Genomic DNA, 23,521 nt, shown 5'->3' on the forward strand with positions numbered 1-23,521 from the left:
ACAATTTATAATGACTAAAACAGCATCACTTGCAAACCATGGTCTAGGATTTCACTTTTAAATGTTGACAGGCCCACAATGGAAATATATGACAGGTGCTATTTTATAGGTTATATGTCATTGTGATACCAGTAGAGACCTGTCGTATTACAATTTTTTCCATCGTCAATTATTCCTTACGTATAGTACGTTCTTTAAGCAAAATTTACTTAAATTTCTTTCTTGAAATAAACCAAGACATGTTCTTGACAGATAAATAAATAAATAAATAAATAAATAAATAAATAAATAAATAAATAAATAAATAAATAAATAAAATAAAATATCTTTAAATTTTTGTTTAGGTCTTTTGTCTTTAAGCAAAATTTACTTAAATTTCTTTCTTGATGTGCATTATTTTTAAATAATTCAAAGGACCCGAGTCAATTATTCCGCTTATACCACGGTTACCAAAATTGTTGCAATTATTGCTCTGGTGCCTATTTTTAAGACATTTTAAAGGTTAGGTGTGCGGTTATTGAAAAATAATCAACACCCATGGAAACATTTCTCAGCCAATCAGAATCAAGCATTCAACAGCCCTGTGGTATAACTGATTTACATTGTTATAAAATATCCAAATCTGCCACACAAACATCTGTTTTAAATTAATTGGCACTGACATAACAATATTTATAGGTTTTTAAGATACAATCCAACACAATCTCATGACAATTTGTTATGAGGTGGCTAGTTTTATATGTTATATAGTTATAGATATTTTATTAGCTACTGATTCTGGGGACTGTGTTGTTTTGTTGCTTCTGGATTTGACAGCTGCTTTTGACACCGTGAACCACGATATTCTGATTTCCCGTTTGGAACATTGGGTGGGCATTAAGGGTATGGCACTGAAATGGTTTAGGTCTTATTTGGGGGATAGAACATTTTGTGTAAGTTGTGGCGATGCTGTGTCCTCATCTGCCCCACTGTCTTGTGGGGTTCCTCAAGGCTCAATATTAGGACCCCTTCTGTTCTCTCTGTATCTGCTCCCTTTGGGGTCTGTACTTAGGAAGCATGGCATGTCCTTTCACTTTTATGCTGACGATAGCCAGATCTATATTCCTCTCAAAAAAAATGAAACTGCTGGGCCACTACTTAAGTGTCTGGACGACATAAAAGCATGGATGGCTTTTAACTTCTTAAGCTTCAATGAGAGTAAGACCGAAGTTATGGTATTTGGTGACTCAACTGCCAATAATTTTATTGATCTGGGCTCTTTGAGCCAATACGTTAAGCCAACAATCACAAACTAGGTGTAAAAATTGGCCCTGAACTTAAGCTGGATAGTCAGATTAGGTCAGTGGTGAAGTTGAGCTTTTTTCATCTGAGAAAATTGGCCAAAATAAAGCCAATTCTCTCTAGGCAGGATTTTGAGATGGTAATACATGCTTTTGTAACAACAAGGTTGGACTATTGCAATGCACTTTATGTGGGGGTCAGTATGTCTTCCATTGCTCGGCTCCAGCTGGTGCAAAATGCTGCCGCACGTTTACTTACTGGAACACGTAAGTTTTCACATGTTTCCCCTATTTTATCCGCACTACATTGGCTCCCCATACAGCAAAGGATCCATTTTAAGATTCTATTGTTTACCTTTAAAGGCCTAAATGGCCTTGCACCGCCTTACATTTCTGAACTTTTACATCCCTATAGACCTACCCGCTCTCTTAGGTCAGCTGATAAACTGCTCCTAAGTGTGCCTAAAACTAAGCGCAAGCTTAAAGGGGATCGGGCTTTTGCGGTTGCGGCTCCTAAATTATGGAACGAGTTACCTTTATTCATCAGGCAGGCATCGTCATTACCAGTTTTTAAGTCTCTTCTTAAAACCCACCTGTATGCATTGGCGTTTGAAAACTGAAATTGAAAATTTGTGTTTTGTTATACAGATGGTATGTTGTCTTTGTATGGTTGTATTGCTATTAGTGCTCTTGCAGTCTTGTGTGTTTTCGGTGTGTTTTAATGTTTTTATATATTTATTTATCTATTACTGTTTTTACTGTACAGCACTTTGTGTCCGCTCTGGACGTTAAAGCGCTTTATAAATAAAGTTTGCTTGCTTGCTTGCTAGTTGATAAGTACAATGATAAGTTGACATAAACAAGTTGAAATTGTTTAACTTAAAGGAACAGTATGTATGATTGTGAAGCCTTCATGTTGAATGAGTGACTCCGGGCGTGGCTGCCGCAACAGCAGCAAGCAGGCTCCTGATTGGTTAACACGGCGCAAAAATCTGCCAGAGTTCAAATTTTTTAACTTGGGCGTCTGCCGCAAATTCGCGTAAAACACAAAATGCACAAAAAGCACCATTTGCGCGTACCGCGGCAGATGCTCAATTCGCACCATTAGCGCAAACTAGACACGCGAATGAGGAAACACATCTACCGCATTGCGCTAAACACCTCATTTGTGCCGCGAGACCTCCAGACGAACTAGACGCGCAAATGAGGAAACACATCTACCGCATTGCGCTAAACAATTCATTCGTGCCGCGAGACCTCCAGACGAACTAGACGCGCAAATGAGGAAACACGTCTACCGCATTGCGCTAAACACCTCATACGTGCCGCGAGACCTCCAGACGAACTAGATGCACAAATGAGGAAATGCATCTACCGCATTGCGCTAAACACCTCATTCGTGCCGCGAGACCTCCAGACGAACTAGACGCGCAAATGAGGAAATGGGTCTACTGCATTGCGCTAAACACCTCATTCGTGCTGCGAGACCTCCAGACGAACTAGATGCGCAAATGAGGAAATGCATCTACTGCATTGCGCAAACACCTCATTCGTGCCGCGAGACCTCCAGACGAACTAGACGCGCAAATGAGGAAACACGTCTACCGCATTGCGCTAAACACCTCATTCGTGCCGCGAGACCTCCAGACGAACTAGATGCACAAATGAGGAAACGCGTCTACCGCATTGCGCTAAACACCTCATTCGTGCTGCGAGACCTCCAGACGAACTAGACGCGCAAATGAGGAAACACGTCTACTGCATTGCGCTAAACACCTCATTCGTGCCGCGAGACCTCCAGACGAACTAGACACGCAAATGAGGAAACGCGTCTACTGCATTGCGCTAAACACCTCATTCGTGCCGCGAGACCTCCAGACGAACTAGACGCGCAAATGAGGAAACGCGTCTACTGCATTGCGCTAAACACCTCATTCGTGCCGCGAGACCTCCAGACGAACTAGACGCGCAAATGAGGAAACGCGTCTACCGCATTGCGCTAAACACCTCATTCGTGCCGCGAGACCTCCAGACGAACTAGACGCACAAATGAGGAAACGCGTCTACCGCATTGCGCTAAACACCTCATTCGTGCCGCGAGACCTCCAGACGAACTAGATGCGCAAATGAGGAAACGCGTCTACCGCATTGCGCTAAACACCTCATTCGTGCCGCGAGACCTCCAGACGAACTAGACGCGCAAATGAGGAAACGCGTCTACTGCATTGCGCTAAACACCTCATTCGTGCCGCGAGACCTCCAGACGAACTAGACGCGCAAATGAGGAAACGCGTCTACTGCATTGCGCTAAACACCTCATTCGTGCCGCGAGACCTCCAGACGAACTAGACGCGCAAATGAGGAAACGCGTCTACCGCATTGCGCTAAACACCTCATTCGTGCCGCGAGACCTCCAGACGAACTAGACGCGCAAATGAGGAAACGCGTCTACTGCATTGCGCTAAACACCTCATTCGTGCCGCGAGACCTCCAGACGAACTAGACGCGCAAATGAGGAAACGCGTCTACTGCATTGCGCTAAACCCCTTATTCGTGCCGCGAGACCTCCAGACGAACTAGACGAGCAAATGAGGAAACGCGTCTACCGCATTGCGCTAAACACCTCATTCGTGCCGCGAGACCTCCAGACGAACTAGACGCGCAAATGAGGAAACGCGTCTACTGCATTGCGCTAAACACCTCATTCGTGCCGCGAGACCTCCAGACGAACTAGACGCGCAAATGAGGAAACGCGTCTACTGCATTGCGCTAAACACCTCATTCGTGCCGCGAGACCTCCAGACGAACTAGACGCGCAAATGAGGAAACGCGTCTACTGCATTGCGCTAAACACCTCATTCGTGCTGCGAGACCTCCAGACGAACTAGATGCGCGAATGAGGAATTGCGTCTACCGCATTGCGCTAAACACCTCATTCGTGCCGCGAGACCTCCAGACGAACTAGATGCACAAATGAGGAAACGCGTCTACCGCATTGCGCTAAACACCTCATTCGTGCCGCGAGACCTCCAGACGAACTAGATGCGCGAATGAGGAATTGCGTCTACCGCATTGCGCTTAACACCACATTCGTGCCGCGAGACCTCCAGACGAACTAGATGCACAAATGAGGAAACGCGTCTACCGCATTGCGCTTAACACCTCATTCGTGCCGCGAGACCTCCAGACGAACTAGACGCGCAAATGAGGAAACGCGTCTACCGCATTGCGCTAAACACCTCATTCGTGCCGCGAGACCTCCAGACGAACTAGATGCACAAATAAGGAAAGGCGTCTACTGCATTGCGCTAAACACCTCATTCGTGCCGCGAGACCTCCAGACGAACTAGATGCACAAATGAGGAAACGCGTCTACCGCATTGCGCTAAACACTTCATTCGTGCCGCGCGACCTCCAGACGAACTAGACGCACAAATGAGGAAACGCGTCTACCGCATTGCGCTAAACACCTCATTCGTGCCGCGAGACCTCCAGACGAACTAGACGCGCAAATGAGGAAACGCGTCTACCGCATTGCGCTAAACACCTCATTCGTGCCGCGAGACCTCCAGACGAACTAGATGCGCAAATGAGGAATTGCGTCTACCGCATTGCGCTAAACACCTCATTCGTGCCGCGAGACCTCCAGATGAGCGTCACACATCTTCACATTGACTTAACATTGAAATCACTCGTGCTTGACGCCTCTACCGCGGCTGATGTAAACGCAGCATACGAAAAAGTTGCCACATATTTACAATACATTCATAACATTCTCGTCAGTTACAGTTACATTTAACTTTTGAGTCACGTGACGTTTATTGACCCGCGCCGTTTATTTTCACCCTGTTGTATTTTGCCCAAATACAACATCAGCCATCTCGCAAATAGACAACCGCGCAACCCTCCCACAAGAAGCGGATTTTGCCTCAAATGCTTGCTTTTTCCACGCGTCTACTTCGCTCTAGACGCGCGAATGCATTTAAATTGTTCAAGCGGCAAACTAGGCGCGCGGTAGACACCATTTTGATGCCTCAAACGCGGTGGGTGTAAACGCAGCATTAAAATGATTACATTAGGCCAACATAAAAGCAGTTTAGTTGCATCTGACAAACATGATTAGAAACAACTACATTTTCCACGTAATTAAAATACATTTAACTGATGAGGCTTTTTTTTGAGTGCATTTAAATACCAAATTTAATACTATTTATTATAAATGCTCCATAGTGTTTCAATGTTACCTGTTTGTGCAGATGGGGTTTAAAACCAAGATCGACCTGGTGGTGAATATTAACACCAGATGTAAATATGTGCAGTATGAACAGATGTTATTGCTCCGAGGTTCCTCTTTCTGAATCTGTTTTGAGTCCATGGTCAAGGATTATTGAGAGATCAACTTTGTCTCAGTTATTTCCTAAACTTCATCAGGATATATACATCCACAAATGATCCACAAACTGTTTACACATTGTGTTTACTATAAAATTGTGTGCTACATGTTGCCACATGACCTTAAATGACATCCAGTTATTGTCTTATAGTGCATGGCTATTTAATATGTAAAAAGGTCTGATAAAATGATTTGACATGGTCACATGCACTACTTGGTCGAAATGTTTAAAAATAAAAGCAAAATAATAAAACTAAAGTAAGATAATCACATGCATTTTTGTTGTAATACCAAAGGTAGTGTGCAACTTCAACCCTTTGAGGAAAAAAATACGAAAACATCCAATAAAAAAAAACATATTTTTTAAATAGAGATTAGATACCAAGAATAACCTAAAAGCTCACATTTGAACATGAAGCAATACAAAACAACGTGCTTTCCAAAAAGTAGGAAACGGTCACTGTGATTCATCCGTCCTTTGTTTCAAATTCGACACATTTCCACTGTCTGGGTTTCATTCACTACCATCTACGACAACACCGGCCGACCTGCTCCGGATAAATAACACAGCGTAGGTTTGGTGGAGACGACTAAACTTCACTTAATGCTCAAAATTATACGCCACATAAACTGCACACACGTCTGTCTGCAATGCAGGAATAATACCTGTTTACCTGACCTGAAAAGTCAGTGAGGTTTTTTTATCGATTGACTTGCTAACAGCCTTTAGTTTATACCCGGTCACGTCTCAAGAAAAGTTTAACAATCAATGACATGAGAATAGTTACATTGCTATTTCTCCATGCGGAGGAGTAAGGGATGGGATAATGTTTTAATCGCATAATAAATCTTGACAGGGTGATCAGGATTTGCTATACTATTTACAGTAACAACCAACTACAGTAGCTGTACAGTATCCTGCTTATTACTCAGCTATTTGCCACATTAATAAATATATGGACACGATCCTACACTCGTTTTCAACCCAGCATTGGGGCTGATGTAACCTGGTTGTAAAAATTTGATAAAGTCATCAAGACCTGCAGTGTAAATGCTGGCGAAAAATGCTCCCGACCAAAAAACAATGATGTTTTTGTCTGCCCATGGGTGTAACCATGAGAAGGTGGTGGTTTTTGTGTGTGCATGTGTGTATTGGTTGCATCCACATGTGTGTCGTGGAAACTGAATCATTTGACATTTGAGTTTGAACGATCGCAGTGGTCTCAACAAGGCAATTACTGTACTTCCAACGGAATTTAAAAATCCATTATTCCATATGGAATTTCCATTCCATACCATAATACCATAAATCTTGAAATAGTTCATAAAATTTGCTTTATATGTCCTGGAAAGAACCTGGAAGGAAGAAAGCACAGTCCCAGCATTGTTAAAGCAGCGTGTGGGGTCTTTCACAAGTTCATGGTCCCACATTTTAGTCTGACCATTATAAAATACTGTAATAACTGATGTGAAAGTAGAAAATTCAGCCATATTTATTTCTTTTCAGTTTTTCTTAAAGGAATATTTCATTTTCTTAAAAAAAAAAATCCAGATAATTTACTCACCACCATGTCATCCAAAATGTTGATGTCTTTCTTTGTTCAGTCGAGAAGAAATTTTGTTTTTTGAGGAAAACATTGCAGGATTTTTCTCATTTTAATGGACTTTAATAGACACCAACAATTAACACGTAACAGTTTTTTTTAACGGAGTTTCAAAGGACTATAAACAATCCCAAACGAGGCATAAGGGTCTTATCTAGCAAAACGATTGTCATTTTTGACAATAAAAATGACAAATATACACTTAAAGCACAACTTCTCGTCTAGATCCGGTCGTGATGCGCTAGCGTGACCCGACGCAATACGTCATGACGTCAAGAGGTCACAGAGGACGAACGCGAAACTCCGCCCCAAGTGTTGAGAAAGAGGACCGTTCCGACGTTGTTGTATGTCAACTGATACTAATTAATCTCTTTGTGTCAGTTTATTTTTTAAAATGGTCTGCAAATGTGCGTTTTATGTATGCAATACGTGACCTCCCTACGTCACTACGCATTTACGTTAGGTCGCGCTGGACCGGACCTAGACGAAAAGTTGTTCATTAATTTTTAATCTTTGACAAGCATAGTAAAGATATCAAGATTATATTTTTACAGAAAATTTTACATTATTTATGGTGATTTATGTACAAAAGTAGCTTTAAATTCAGTGTCATAAAAAGTTCACAACCTTTCATCAATAGCTCTCAGACTGCAGGGGTTAAAAAATGGGCGTGTTCTTGGTAACAACTGGCCAATCACAGCGTTGCTGATCAGTGTTTCTACTATCGATATGTATTGACTTTTCTTGCAGTGATCTCAAATAATTCAATCCTGCCATACTAATCATCAACAGCAGTGGTGTTCAAAGAACCAAATAAGCGAGATCATAATTAGCGAGATCTAAACATCATTTGATCTCGGATGTATTAAGCGACGTACGAAGAACGGGCCCCTTTACTATGATAACAACAGTTGGACTACCTTGCATTGTTTTGTCAGTTTGTTGCCAACTGATTAAAGGCATGCGATATTCAATCCATTTTAATCTAGATTCATTTTGCATTTGTGGACTCAAACCCGATGAATAATACTAGCTAGCTGGCAGCCACTTTTAATTTGTGTCGAAGCAAAACCATCTGATAGTTACTGCTAGAGTCTCAACAACAAACACTGCAATAAAACCTGTTGCGTGTTGTTTTCACATTTTTCTTTTCCCCCCAAACCATAAAAATCATTCATCCGTGGCCAATATTTAGATTGCGGTCCGGGTTGTATTCCCATAGCATCTGAAATAACTTTCATCAGCGTGTGTTCGTGTTTACGGTCGGATCTTTAGTTACGGCCATGCACGTATCAATTTCTCATCTCTCGTATCAAAACACCTCATGCACATCGCCACATCATCGCCGATCGTGATAATTGGTAGGCGGCACAGCGCGTTCACCTCAAGGCACATTCAGACCCAAGTGCTTATCACAGGTGCGCATTAGTAGCTGTGAAAGTGACAAAGATGTTGAAAACTTTTTTTATATATAGAGAGGTCGAACTTCATCTTTGTATACGGCTGCTAATGAATATATGCAGGCGACCTAACCACCACTGATAAGACTTGGCCAAAGTGCACAAGCGTTACTTGTGGTTGGTCGGAGGCACGGGATGCATTGGAGTCCAAGCCAACTATTGAAAGTGAATTGGCAGCGGTCGACAGGTTTTGGTCTGACCGGAGAGGCCAACAGCAATTTTCTTGTTTAGAGGCAAAAGGGCCTTGAGACTCTCCAAAACTGTGATGTTTTATTTCATTCCTTTTCGTTTGAAGATTAAAACGAGTTAAATTTCACTTCGCTTTTGTTTTTTATAATGATTTTATAATGAAATCACTTTCACTCCACATCTCAGCCAATGCTGTGTTTGTTATAGCAAAAGCGCCACATAGAGACAAGATTGTATTTCTTCACTGCTCCACAAGTGATCCGATTGTCGGTTCTTTATCAAGCGGTATTGTGAAAAAGGCTTTCTAATTATGTAACCATAGTTTCTGACTTGTGAACAATAGATGCACATTCTGTATTTTTGTTTCGGGGAAGAATTATGTTTGAGCGCTATAGGGGGTGACATATCTCCAGCTGTCCTTATGTTTAGTGGGTCATGGCCTTGTAAAGGATACAATAGATTCATGGTGGTTAATAAAAGCGCCCAGACACAAAACATCCACTTAGAATGCAATTATTGGTGGTGTTTAGGGATCCCTAAATATTAAACTTGCCCACTACAAACATAACTCAGATTTTAGGGCTTATTGAGGAGAAATGTGTAGTTCATAATAAAACATTATTAAAGGGATAGTTACATCATTTACTCACTCTCATGTTATAAACCTGTTTAAGTTTCTTTGTTTTGATGAACACAAAGGAAGATATGCTAGGAATGTTTGTAACCAAACCAATCAGAGGCCCCATTGACTTTCATAGGAGAAAAAGAATAAATGAAAGTCAATGGGGCCTCAGATCAGTTTGTTTACAAACATTCCTCAAAATATCTTTCTTTGTGTTCTTCCAAAAAAGAGAAATTTATAGAGGTCTGTAACATTTTTGTTTAATAGGTGTATTGAGAGTACACTGCAAAAAACTGATTTTCAAGAAAAAAATCTTAGTATTTTTGTCTTGTTTTCAGTAAAAATATCTAGGGATTCTTGAATTAAGTTGCTTTTTCTTGATGGGCAGAGCGACCCAGGAATATGGGTCTGGTTTTTAGACCAAGAATATCAAAGTTAAGTAATTTTGTGCATAAAACAAGCAAAAAAATGTGCCAATGGGTTAAGCAACTTTTTCTTAATTTTTTCTTGAATTTAATGTTTAAGAAAAATTACTTACCTCATTGACAGATTTTTTTTGCTTGTTTTATGCACAAAATCACTTAAATGTGATATTTTTGGTCTAAAAACTAGAACTATTTTCTTGGGTTGTTTTGCTCATCAAGAAAAGAAATCTTAATTTAAGAATTTTTAGATATTTTTACCGAAAACAAGAAAAAAAACTACGATCTTCCTTCCTGAAAATCATTTTTTGCAGTGTAAGAAAATGTTCAAGATTTTTTGCTTACCCCATTGGCAGATTTTTTTGCTCGTTACTCGCAATGCATTTCAATGGACATGAAAGCAGAGAATGTCCGAGTGTATTGGGTTAGCTAGAGGACTGTGATTGGCTCATCGCGTTTGGGGGCGTGGCTTAGCGATAGGTCAATTGACTCCGGTCCTTTGAATTAAAAAAACACTAGTGGTGGGCCGGGTTTCCCAAAAGCATCGTAAGGCTAAGCAGATCGTAAAAACTATCGTACGAATCATCTTAGAATTACGGTCCGTTTCCCAAAAGCTCCGTAACTTAAGTTGCACTTGAAAATCATCGTAGATCTACGAGTGGTCTGGAGTAATCGTTCATTCATAAGTGCATCGTAAGACAACAGAGTTACAAGGTCACCTGCAGGACAACCAGCAAATTGCACTCCTGCAATGACGATAATGTAATGTTTTGAATGTATATTTATATATTGGGTTCTTCTTTGTTTATTTTATATATAGAATATAATATATTTAAAATTCAAACGAGAAATCAAATTTAAATGACTAAACATAAATTAATAAAGAAAGAAAACGTATTTGGTACAAGTTGGTAAAACATTTCTTTGTATTTTGGTAAAAGTTGGTACTAGCAAATTGATAAATGGTTCCTACCGATTGATGCATCTAAAAATTTTTTGAATTTTTTTGGGAAATGGCATCTAATTAAAGAAACCAAATAAATATTTACGGTAGGCTACTATATAGCTTATTTTGTAATATAGCTTAGTTTTACAAATAGAAATCAGTATGCCAAAAAACATAGGGATGCACTGCACGGGGCAAAAACCTAACATGGGGATGTAACACGGACTGTTTACATTGTCGCACAAGGTTGAGCGTTTTGTATTTCCAGTATTTTTTCACGCTGCCAAAAGACGATCTCTCGTAAATTATTGGAAATGTATAATGTTTTTCTAGAGAGTTATTGATGAACGAGTGTTTTGGTGGTATATAAGTGAATTTTTTCATCATATGGTTTTTTTTTCGGTTTCTACGTTGAAAATGTGCCTGTCTTATCAAAAATCGTGTGTCAAATGTATTTTTGTTCATATCTTTTAATATTGATTGAATAAGGTCACGTCAAAGATTTAAAATTATAATGAAATGAATGGTTAAAATCAGACTTTGATGCTCATTATCTCAGAATTTGATATTTGAAACTGTAGTATGGTTATTACAGACTGGGTTACATATAAATAAATGTTTTGTCATAATTCTGCTGCTTTTTCTCACATATTTAGACATTTGTATCCATTTATAATTGAACTATTGTTAGAAAAGGGCTGGATGAATGAATACGGACACCTGTTAGACACAGATATATAAACAATATCCACTTCAAGTATATAGACAAAATAGTATTGAAATATTTGCCTGCAAACTTAATTTTTAGCAAGTGTTACAACTAACCCCCTACCTGTTACAATTAACCCCACCTATGTTGTAACGTTTGCACTTCTGTCACGTTTGGTGTAATTGTCCAAAAATGGGTAAGTACTAGAAACAAACTTGTGTGTGTGTTGCTTGTGTAAAAACATAATTAATCAAGCTTAAATATTTTTTGAATGATTGAGCCAAAACCAAAAAGTGTTAGGTTGTGCCCCGCTCTCCCCTACTCTTTTACTATAATTAAACCATAGTTAATTTTCATTAAGAACTTGGCGTGAAGCTATGTCATATATTTTTTCTTAGAAAAATGTCAGCTACGACAGGGCTACTGACAGTTTACGTTATAAAATATTCATCATCCACGTTGTAAAGGAACTGTTCTCCGATTGAAATCTGTTGCAGGGAAATGGAAGAAGTGCTTGTTAATATTTAAACCGTCACAAAGCAGGTCAGCATCTTTGAATATGTAATGCTATTCACATTGATTTTCCAGAGAAGGCATTATGGCATGCTACAGACACATGTGCTCGCTTACACACATAGGTCTGCATGGGGTTGATGGGTTCACGGGCTGATGTCATACGCCAGTGCTGTACTTGTACTGTACATGTGCAGCCTTGCGCTCTGACAGCTAAAAGGAGTTTAAAATGCTTCAGGGAAGGGCTCGTACTTCTTAGTCAGCTGTTCGAGACAGTAAAAGACAACCGCTGAGCAGCTCTTAAACAGACCGCTGAATTACAGGGATAAAAGCTGTTTCATCTGCTGCATAAATAAAATCATTTTACAGCACCTACAACTCTCTAATTTTATTTGATTTATTTTAGACTTTATAAATCAAAATGGTTTTATGCTTTTATTATTAGCCCTAGTGTGTCTATATTTATAGTATACATAAATAGTGTGCTCCAAAAATTAGCATTTTAAGCGTTCAAAGACTTGCAGTCTCTCAATATGGATCAGTGATTTTTATGACATCATATACTGCATTTCAGCTTCTCATCACCTTAAAGGCTGAAAAGTAAACTAATTGCTATTGGCCATTTTCAACTTGTCACACCCTAACTTCCTGTTTCGGTGGAAATTACCTTAATGCATCAAATAATTTATATATATACACTGTAAAAAATTATTTTCTGCCTTACCTTTTTTTGTTGAATCAACTCAGATTTATAAGTTATTTCAACTTACTATTATTGATCTTGACTATAAATAAGTTGTTTTAACTATAGATGAGTTGTTATAACTTAGAAAATATAGGCTAGTTGAAAAAAGTCAACTTAATTTTATAAGTTGCAGCAACTCATCTCTCTGACATGACTTGTAAATCTGAGTTGATTCAACAAAAAAATTTAAAATTAGCAAAGTATTTTTTACAGTGTACATATACAATGAAACACAATAAGAACATGATAATATAATAATAAACATGTTTTGAAAAAAAAATGTAAAGACATTTATTACGTTTTGGAACCAAACTCTTTATTTGGTCAGGATACTATTTAAAAAACTATAACCTCAGGGTGCAAAAAATCGAGAAAATTGCCTTTAAAGATGTCCAAATGAAGTCCTCAACACTAATGATAAATACATTTTTTATATATTTATGGTAGAAAATTCACAAAAAAAAATAAATGGAGCATGATCTTTACTTAATATCCTAATGATTTTTGGCATAAATAGTTTTTATAATTTTGACCCACACAATGTATTGTTACGGGCTGTCAAAAGATTAATCGCGATTAATCGCATACAAAATAAAAGTTTGTTTGTGCTTAATATATTTGTGTGTGTATTGTGTGTAATTATCATCTAATAAAAAAAATATTTAAGAAAAATGTTTTATGTATATATATATATATATATATAAAATATATTAAAATCTAAATAAATATTTATATACATGTAAATGTTTCTTAAATACATATACGCATGTGTGTGTATTTATATATACAAAATAGTTACACTAAAAAAAATGATTCATTCAATTTACAAATTTTTTTTAAGGTAAGTGGTTGCAATCAATTTATTTTTGCTACATTTAAACAAAAAAGATTAGTAAAGTATAATAAAATAAAAAACTTTTGTTTAAATGTAGCTTAAATTAATTGATTGCAAACACTACAAAAAAATTGTAAATTGAATGAATCATTTTTTTCAGTGTATGCGATTAATCGCGATTAATCTTTTGACAGCCCTAATCGCTACAAATATACCCGTGCGACTTATGACTGGTTTTATGGTCCAGGGTCACATATGTCTTTTAGACATCTAACTAACCAACAAATCTTAATCCTAATCCCACATTTAACCATAATGTGAATCATGTAAGAATTTCCCAGAATAAAAATGTATATTTAAAATCTAATGACAATCGTGAAGTTAGCAGAAAGTTAAGCTTAAACTCAAAATATTAAATTGTCAAAAGGCTATTTTAATAACATTCTAATCAAATTTGTGACATTGATAATGTTAATTAAAAGTCCAGGCTTTCCCTTATCGGGAATATTGGATTGGAATTATTATAGTTTTTCATTTGTAAAGTTCAAGCCAGGTTTATCAAATATTAAATTCACTTAAACTGTTATACTAAATTTGTACTGGAAAGAATAAAGTGCACAATGGAAACGTTGGATATTGAATGTGGATGACAATATGAAGCTTGTTACGTCATATATACTAAATGCATAAAAATCAAAAGACAACTAAAAATGCAATACCTGACATAACATTTCTGAAGTACATGTCCAACGTAAGGTCCCATTTTTAATTCATCTACTGTAGTCAGAAAATATGCTAAAAGCATCAAGAAAACTCACCTACTAAATCATTTAAAGCGCACAAACCACTCACACGTACACATGACTGAAACGTTTGATAAAATGGTTTTATTGATATTAAAAATGAAGTACATGAATTGTGCATTTCGGACGTTCTAGCGTGCAGCGTTTAAATCAATTTGAACACACAGGCTGCGTGAGCTACTGATATTAAACCATGGTGGAGGAAATAAAACATATCCCTTCATTTTTTTTTTTTTTTCGCTGAAAGACTTCCTTTGCGCCATTCACACTGAAAGCCCTGCTGGAAAAAACAGCATGGACCAGCATAGGAATTAAGCTGGTTTTTCCAGCAGGGAGTGACCAGATCAAACAAAAGCAACAGAGAATGCAGTCCTTACAGGTATACCTTAATAAAAATTGCAATGTTTCCAGAAATACGGGATTAATAAAAAAATACTAATAGTGATAATTACAATAATTGCACTGTTTTGTCACAACTGATATGAATAAATATTCGATTATCAAGGCAGAGGGGTCGACCGCGGGCACTGCATTGCAATGCTATGAGTTCATTTTCATGACCTTGTAACAAGAAAAGATCCAGGAATGCTGTCCAAAAATTTGTATTTTTACTTGTATTCCCAAATCCACATACGTGAAGCCACTGTTGAACTGCGGTATTAGGGTAACTATTTGAAGTGTGGTTTACTACGCTAGCCCTTCAACAACTGAGATCGAGATGCATTGAGGACTCAAAAAGGAAATATAGGATTTAGGGCATATCGGTGAATGGATATGATAAATAGTCCTCATATTGGATTTGTTTCTCATCCTGCCCTATGGCAGGAAACATTTGACCTTCATCTTCCTCTCTTTACCCCCTGTGTTTCTTCTGTACTATACTTTAAAGAAGCAACAGTTATGATAAAACTGCATTAAAGTGGCTTAGAAAATGTAGTGGCTTATGTATATAAAGACCTGGTGTACTGTATGCAGATACGTGATGAAATAAATGCCAATGAGATTCCCATTTGGCACATTATAAAGTAATGCAGGAATGAGAAAAAGTCTATTTTATGTGTTACGTCATGCCTAAGCCATCCCGGCTACAAATGCTTTAAAAATATTGATATCGGTGGCGAACCAAAAAATAAAAAACAAAAAGGAAATATTATTTTTTGGTACAAAGCATCTACAAAAGCATGTACATGTAAAATGGGAATCCGTCAGTGCTATGTATATTTTGTATTTGGACCAATTTTAATATATCATTTTATAATAAAATAAATAATGCCTTTATACAGTGCCAATATTTTTACTTAAACAAACAAAGAGAAGCTTGGCGGCTCATTATGCAAGATACAGCTCAGACTAAAAGAATATTACATGATGTCCCTGGAAACTAATTATAATATATTTATATTTAATATATTTATATATATATATTCAAGTATTTGTTTTCAGGCAAAAGCATGTGAATACTACTGATAAACGTTAAAAATATATGTTAATTAACATTATTGCGTTTTTTCCCTTTGAATCGATATTTGTGCCTTTTTGTAAATAACGTAACAAAAAGCCTATTTCGCAACAATGAGAATGTCACGGTACCAGACACTGAACACCGGCCTTTTTTCCTTATTTTTTTTTTAAAGTGTGTTCAACAAAAGAAAACATAGAAAATACAAACATCCCACTTTTTCTGAATCATAATGTCCCTTCTCCCGCAGTGCAACGCAGGGTTTCTGTGCAGCCACGCTTGAGATGCGTGAAGTTCACCACGTCCAGGCGTTTCGACATGTCCCTACACCGTTCCTTGCTTTAATCGCAACAGCAGCGCTAGGACCAAAGGCCAAGCCTCGTTTCAAGGCCAAACCTCATTTCATGTCTCTATAACAACTGACAGCTGCACGCAGTGATATCCCCGCAGCCGAAATGCTCTTGTTTTCTAGTTCAAGAGTCACTTTCCTTAAAACGGAAAGTTGAATACATTTTCAAAGGAAAACAACATGCTTTACAACCCTTTCTCCTTTGAGTCCGTTCCCAAAGCTAGCACCATGACATTTTTGAGCTACACGTTCATAGTCCATATAAAAATAGTGCCTTTTTTTATAGTTACTTTGACGTAATCCGTGGCGATGTGCAATTTGCAGACTCTCCTCTCTTCATCTGTGATTACAAGGTGCTGGAACAGGAATCTAATTTTACACAATTCCTTACAGTGTGGATGTCCCTTTATAGTTAGAGGTGCAAACTATTAGGTTAAAAAAGAGAGATAGTTTTGTCTCGGGAGAATGCAGTGGAATGGGTGCTGTCATGCTAGCTGTTCCTCGAGTCCCGATGTCCTCCGAACCGGCTAAACGTTCAGCGATGTCGCGTCTCATTTCTTTCATTTCTTCACTTGAATTGTGTGCGGCTTTTCCTTCTCGTTGGTGAATGAAACAGCGAGAATAGAAACTGGAAGAGCGTGTCTGTTTGGGAAGCAAGGTGGGTTGGAGGGTTGCCACAGTGTCTCTGACGTCAGAGACAGAAAGCTTTGATCCCCTAGTCTTTTTTTGATCAACTCTGTGCAAATGATCCTGGTTTCACTTGTGACCGACATAGTCTTCTGTGGGAAGCAGGATGGGCGGAAGCTTGCTGGGAAGGGTGATGAGATGCCTGTGGTGGTGGAGTTGCTCCTGGGCCTTGATCCTCTCCGCCTGCCGTCTGAACTTCTTGGCTCGCAGGATGGCCGGGACGCCCCTTCGTAGCCTCTGGGCGGCCTTTCGTTCCCACGTGTTGTATTTGGAATATTTGCTGGACACGTGCTTTCTTGGGTTCTCCTGCGGCTATAACAAACAACAATAGTCATGTTAGAATATGAACAATTGGAAATTCGGAATGATGCATTCAGTCGCCCTCATCAAAGGAAACGGCGCTTGATCATCTCTATTGGCTTTGATGGTCTCAAAATGGGGGCAACCCAACTTCAACAAGACTGAGCAACCAAGACTAACAATTTAAAGATTTTGTAGCATTGTTCATGCAGTTTGGATTGTGACATGGTCATGAACCAAGAGGCAAAACAATTTCCTTATTATGCTCCCTAGCATATTCAAATAAAAATGGCTACCAGTGTTTTAGTCAAGTCCAAGTCAGGACCAGAGATTGAGTGTCTAGTCCGTGTCAAGACAAGAAATCGAGTGTCGAGTCCGAGTCAAGACCACAGATCGAGTGTCGAGTCCGAGTCAAGACCACAGATCGAGTGTCGAGTCTGAGTCAAGACCAGAGATCGAGTGTCGAGTCTGAGTCAAGACCACAGATCGAGTGTTGAGTCCGAGTCAAGACCAGAGATCGAGTGTCGAGTCCGAGTCAAGACCAGAGATCGAGTGTCGAGTCCGAGTCAAGACCAGAGATCGCAAGACCAGAGATCGAGTGTCGAGTCCGAGTCAAGACCAGAGATCGAGTGTCGAGTCCGAGTCAAGACCAGAGATCGAGTGTCGAGTCCGAGTCAAGACCAGAGATCGAGTGTCGAGTCCGAGTCAAGAACAGAGATCGAGTGTCGAGTGCGAGTCAAGACCAGAGATCGAGTGTCGAGTCCGAGTCAAGACCAGAGATTGAGTCCGAGTCAAGACTGAGTCCACATCCAGCTTTATCTGGGCTCGGACTTGCCACCTGATCTCTGGTCTTGGTCTTGACTTGAATACAAGTTGGACTCAACTTCTAAACTGATGGCAACCTGACAAATAAGCAAAATACTTGGAAAAAGGGAAAAATTCATGTGCGTGCCAAAATGTACTGTAAATTTGAAGCCGATAGGTGACCTGTCTCTTGAATTGTGAAATTTTCCACTTGATCAGCAGTTTCTGACTGATAGTTGCTTACTAGTCACCAATGTCCTCTCACTTGTTGCTATTTTGTTAAACCTGCATGCTAGGATGCATGTGTTCAGCAAAAACTGCACGAGATGTTCGGCTTGATAAACTGCCAGTCATTGTTTGTTTCCCACGATCAGCGTACCTGTTTTAATGCTGGCATGTCCTGCGGGGTCGAGGATGAAACATCTCTTTCTGACTTGGTGGGTTTGGCGCAGTACTGTTGTAGGAGAGCTAGGTTACAGCTCCTAAAACAACACTCTTCCACGATCCCACGACGTTGTCCATGCCGATTGTTCGACCTGCTTGGTTGACCTGCGGGCACAAAAGTAAACATCATGAGTCTATGGGCGATGTGAACAACTGTAATTGACTTCTAGATGAGTGGGAAGCTTTACTGGAGTACAAGAAACAAATATTGTTTATGTCACAAACCGTGTTAAACATGCTTGTAATCTCTAAACTTGCCATCGTTCGTTGTTAGATTGCTTGGGATGGTCTTCATTTGTAAGTTGTAAATAGAAAAAACCTGTGGATGGTTTTTGGCAGTACAAGGTGGTTTGACCAATAATAACCTAGATGGTCACATAAATGACCAACCTGGATCAACTAATAACTATCTTGGACTAGCTCAAAACCATCAACAGGACCACAGGTACGCTCTGTTAAGCTGTTTATTCCAGCAGGGAGTTGCCAGCAAACAAGCAAACAAGTCAATGTAAATCAAGCTCCACTGTCTTGATTCCATTATGAATGTGGATTTGATTATCAATTCATTGTTTTTGGACTGGGACAGATCTACGGTGTATAATAAAGCCAAAATCAGTGACACAAAATGGAGTCTGTTTATTTGCTTTCTCATCTGAACTCATCTTGTTATGCCGTCTAATTGAGCCGCTCGAAAATTAGTTTCCAAGTATTCACCGGGAACACGGGAACACATTCCCAGAAACAGAAGATCAGAGGAGAGCTGAAGGGCAACAGTCTTAGCTTTTGTTTGGATGGGTAAATGATAAAAACGGTGCATATCCATTGACCTTGTCCTTTGCAAGCTCAGCAAAGATAAAGAAAGCATGAATGAGGGAAATGGGGGAGGGTGGAGGAACAGACTTGGCATGAGGGATGGAAGATACAGGACGCATAATGGGGGGCGGAGCTTGAGAAAGGAAGTTTCGATTGATTTTCTGTCAGTTATTAAATGGATGACTTGAGCTTTTCACATTCGCAATAATCTAAAAAAGAGGTCCCTGATTGTAAAATAGGAAACATTGAACCAGAGTACATCTTGTGAATGCAGGGAAAATCTGTGCTGGCCCAAATTGGATAATGATCATTCTGGGCAGTCAGGCCTCAGCAGCCAAAAGAACACAAAGGACCTGTCTGTTTGTCAGTGCTGGCGTGAGGAAGATGACAAATATTGTAAAAGTTGTGATTTTTAAACCCCCTTTCCATGCAGGGGGTGCTCTACAAACATGGTATCCGAATGGGGTACTACAAAATCGAGATCATCAGTAACCTTTGCATATATTGGTTGGTATCTGTTACGCTAAACTGGTAATGAAGCTGTCTCAATCCATCCAGCCGTGTAAACAACTTTTTCTCCCAATTGAGTGTAGCCTGGGAACATTTCTGGGGAGGTGAATGGAATGCCACTTGGGTACTATTAATTTCACTGGAGGAATGTGCAAGTAAACAACCGGGCCATTGTGGTTCGTTTAGCATCCTTTTCAAACGCAATCACAGATATAGCGACAGAATGCGCCAAGTCAGCACAACTTGCCCAGATGCGCGTAACGCGCGTAATGCGCGCACACACACAAACACACGAACGGAGCCATCGCCAACGCAGTGCGCAGCTGGACAGGTGGTGACCCGTACGCAAAGAAAGCACACAGATGTTTAAATGTACGTACTGAAATAGAAGCCTTTATCTTCGCAGACAAACTGTAAGGCGTCCACCAGCTCTCCACCACATAATGTTTCGGCTGAAGCGCCCTCGAAGGTGCACAGGGTTAAAATCAGTATGCATATGGATATCCGTATGGACCAGCACATCTTTACGACCTGGGAAGAGAGAGCATGCGTTTTAGTGCATGATAAATAATTCAAAGAGATCATTTAATGCAAAGTATTATGTTTCAGTAATTCTTACTTTGCTAATATTTGTCATTTACTTAAATGCATTAAAATCACCAATGGAAAACGCAAATATTTTTAATGACAAAACCGTATGATTACGTACACTGTGGATGAATAGGCTACAGTAGATCTTTAAATATGACGTGCATTTGCGGTAATTATGTATGACATGCATGCACAATTGCGCATCGCCTAGTCATGCATTTTGTTTTTGAAACTACTATTTCAAAAGATCTGTTGATCAGCAATCCTATCTTTCTCATGTGACCATGCATTTCTTAAATGCAATGAATTTACTTGATCTTCCCATGCATCGACTTTTTAATTAATGCCCAAAGACTTGCTTATCCAAGACCAAACGAGCTTTTATCTCCTGCCTCGCAATCTTACACAACGTTCAACAAGTTGCAAGACTTCTCATAGACTCCGTTATCTCGTTTCTCACAACTCAGCATATAATCCTTAAAACCGACGTCGCCCCCTTGCGCGCGCTCTCTCTTGCGCGCTTACAGTATATCAAGAATAAAGTGTCACAAAACATCTCGCATGATCCAACACTGCATGAAACTGTTATCTATTAATATTTGTATATTAAATATTTGTGTACATTTTTTACTAGCTGTATGTATAGCTATTTTGCTAGTCATCAAATGCAGTTTTTAACGCATGCGTTAACAGTTTCACAAACGCTCGTGAAAAGATCCCAAGAAATGTTTTACCTTATTTGTGAAACTCTCCTTTTTCAAGCAGGTGTGGCAAAAAGATTGCTTTAGTTGCACCTCCATGACAGTTACTGTAATGTAAAAAAAACTGTGCTGTTGTATTTGGCTGAAAAATAAAGGATGGATTAGTTTCCCCAGTTGGTGTTAGGATGTTGTGTGGAGCTGTCCCAAAATCAGGCGACAGGCAAAAGTTCTCTGAGTAAAGTATTTTATACCAAACCCGCCCCTTAACACCCCCACCTCACCCCCGTCTGATGCCTCTCAAGTGCGCATGCCCGTAAGGGAAAAAAGTGAGGTAAAAGTGGTCAGTGAATCATCAACAGTGACTCGTGCAAGTGCCGGGTGTTTTTGTTAAAGAGCAACATTTGTTTAAACAATCCAGATAACAACAGAAAATGTCTTTTTAGCATTCCACCTCAAATTTTGATTATTAAAATTGGTTATGATTTACATTATTCAATTCAAATTTATTCAAAATCGAATAGAAATGTCATTTAAGAAAAGAAAAAGTGTAAGGATAAAAATAAAATATATATGCAATATATATGTCTTTAAATGAATATAATTATATAACGACGATGTATAATTCAATTACGCACGCATATCCTATATAGTTCAGCGTTCATAAAAGCTGACGTCATCACTATCAAAGTATGTCGCTACTGGGGTGTTTATAGGACAGGCAACGTGTAAAAGTTTACGATGTAAGTCGCCCGGATGAAGAGGAGCGAACATGAAACGCTTGCTGCCGGCATTTCCTCTTCTATCCACCTGCTTTATCGATCCTCGCGCGAATAGTGGCTGTAATGATGCTAATTCACTTTACAGACTGAGACATGCAGGCCACTGAGAGGATATTGAACAATTAGCTGCACTTGAATTGAACTTAAATTGGTTTGATTGAATTACTTGGAAATGTCATCCATCACCTGGCATGCAATAAGGGCCATTATTTGATGCAGATGTTGTTATTATGGGCACCAGTCTCCACCATATCTGAAAAGCAGGGCCAAAAAGTCTGCTCATTCTAGCAACACATTTTGCACCTTTGAAATGAATATGAATCATGTCATGTATCGTTATATAATTATACACAGATGTGTGATACTTAATATGAGGATTTTAAGGATTATTCATAAAAAAACGCACTTGTCAGTCAGGTTAAAGAATATAAGCCATGAAAAATTATTAAGAATAAAACAAAATTCAAGTGGTGTTTTAAGTTTTAGGTTACTTTATTAGGTCGTTATTAAGATTAGAAAGTGGATAAATATAGATTTTGCTAATAATATATCAAATATAAAGTAGAGAACTGTTAAAAGTACAGTATAGCGCCCCTTTTATTATTGCGAAACGGCGCCCCTGCTGGTCTGATAAAGAATTGCGCTAAATGAAGAAAAGGGCCTGCTGGCATGAATTATCAATGCACTCTGTTACTGGAAGCACCATTATAAAGACATTAAACCTCTCTTCCTCTGTCTCCTGTTATCCATCAGATGAGGCATGCAGGAAACCCAAAAGATCAGTAGGGCCCTGCAATAAATCACTCATCCATGCAGTAAGGAGCATTTTCATCTCAGTCACATAGCCATGCACAATAATGGACAGGACTGCATGTGATATGGGACCGGCCGGGGCAGCACAAATCATTATCCACTTTAGGAGGCACCATGCAGATCAGTCTCTGTCTTTGGCATTGATGCAGGGGTCAGGTAAGTTTAATATGCCAAGATTAGTGTAAAGTCGATATATTGTCCAAGTAAAACGGTGTCCGATGATCTACAAATGCAATAAGTGAATGCAAAGATTTTGGTGTTGTTTTTTTTTAAAGACACCACCTGATTTGTTACGTGCAATTGTTTCTCCTCCCGAGGTTTAGTATTTAGATTAAGCATTTCTTTAAATGGACATAAAGTTTAATTCCTTATTTTAACCCATAACCTCATGACATCATCTTAGCAAAAGGCCAGCCATTATTCTGTCAATGGACTTTAAACCAGCACACTCAGCGTTTGTGCCTGACTTACATATATGATTATACTGCCATCTGGTGGCGGTCTAGTATTACAGACTATTTTCGAACTAAAACCAGCTTCTGTTTCTTTTTATTAATTATGAGTCATATTATAGAAGCCCATTTCTGCCACATAAAAAATAATGTTCTGATAAATCATAATTATGATATTAAAAAGTCATAATTATGAGATTCATTTTTTAATAATAATTAAAAAAGACTTATTTTTTTCAAATATGACCTTTTATCTAATAATTTTGACTTTTAAAGTCATAATTTCCACTTTTAGTCT

General features: G+C 38.9%; 1 protein-coding gene across 1 annotated transcript; it reads right to left on the minus strand.

The window, feature by feature from the left end:
- Positions 1-14,583: 14,583 nt before the first annotated feature.
- Positions 14,584-21,403, minus strand: igf2b (insulin-like growth factor 2b). The gene is made up of 4 exons (XM_055192818.2): positions 21,213-21,403; positions 20,268-20,418; positions 18,500-18,669; positions 14,584-17,328 (listed from the first exon to the last, which is right to left on the minus strand). The coding sequence occupies exons 1-4, from the start codon at positions 21,276-21,278 to the stop codon at positions 17,086-17,088; spliced, it is 630 nt and encodes a 209-aa protein (XP_055048793.1). The 5' UTR covers positions 21,279-21,403; the 3' UTR covers positions 14,584-17,085.
- Between the last annotated feature and the right edge of the window lie 2,118 nt (positions 21,404-23,521).

The sequence above is a fragment of the Misgurnus anguillicaudatus genome, chromosome 6 (assembly GCF_027580225.2).
Source record: "Misgurnus anguillicaudatus chromosome 6, ASM2758022v2, whole genome shotgun sequence".
Taxonomy (NCBI): Eukaryota; Metazoa; Chordata; class Actinopteri; order Cypriniformes; family Cobitidae; genus Misgurnus; species Misgurnus anguillicaudatus.

Coding starts and splice junctions, on each gene's coding strand:
- igf2b (XM_055192818.2), bottom strand. CDS start 21,278: ATGGAGGTGCAACTAAAGCAATCTTTTTGCCACACCTGCTTGAAAAAG. Junction 20,419..21,212: donor AGGAGAGTTTCACAAATAAG/GTAAAACATTTC, acceptor CTCTCTTCCCAG/GTCGTAAAGATGTGCTGGTC. Junction 17,329..18,499: donor ACATGCCAGCATTAAAACAG/GTACGCTGATCG, acceptor TGTTTGTTATAG/CCGCAGGAGAACCCAAGAAA.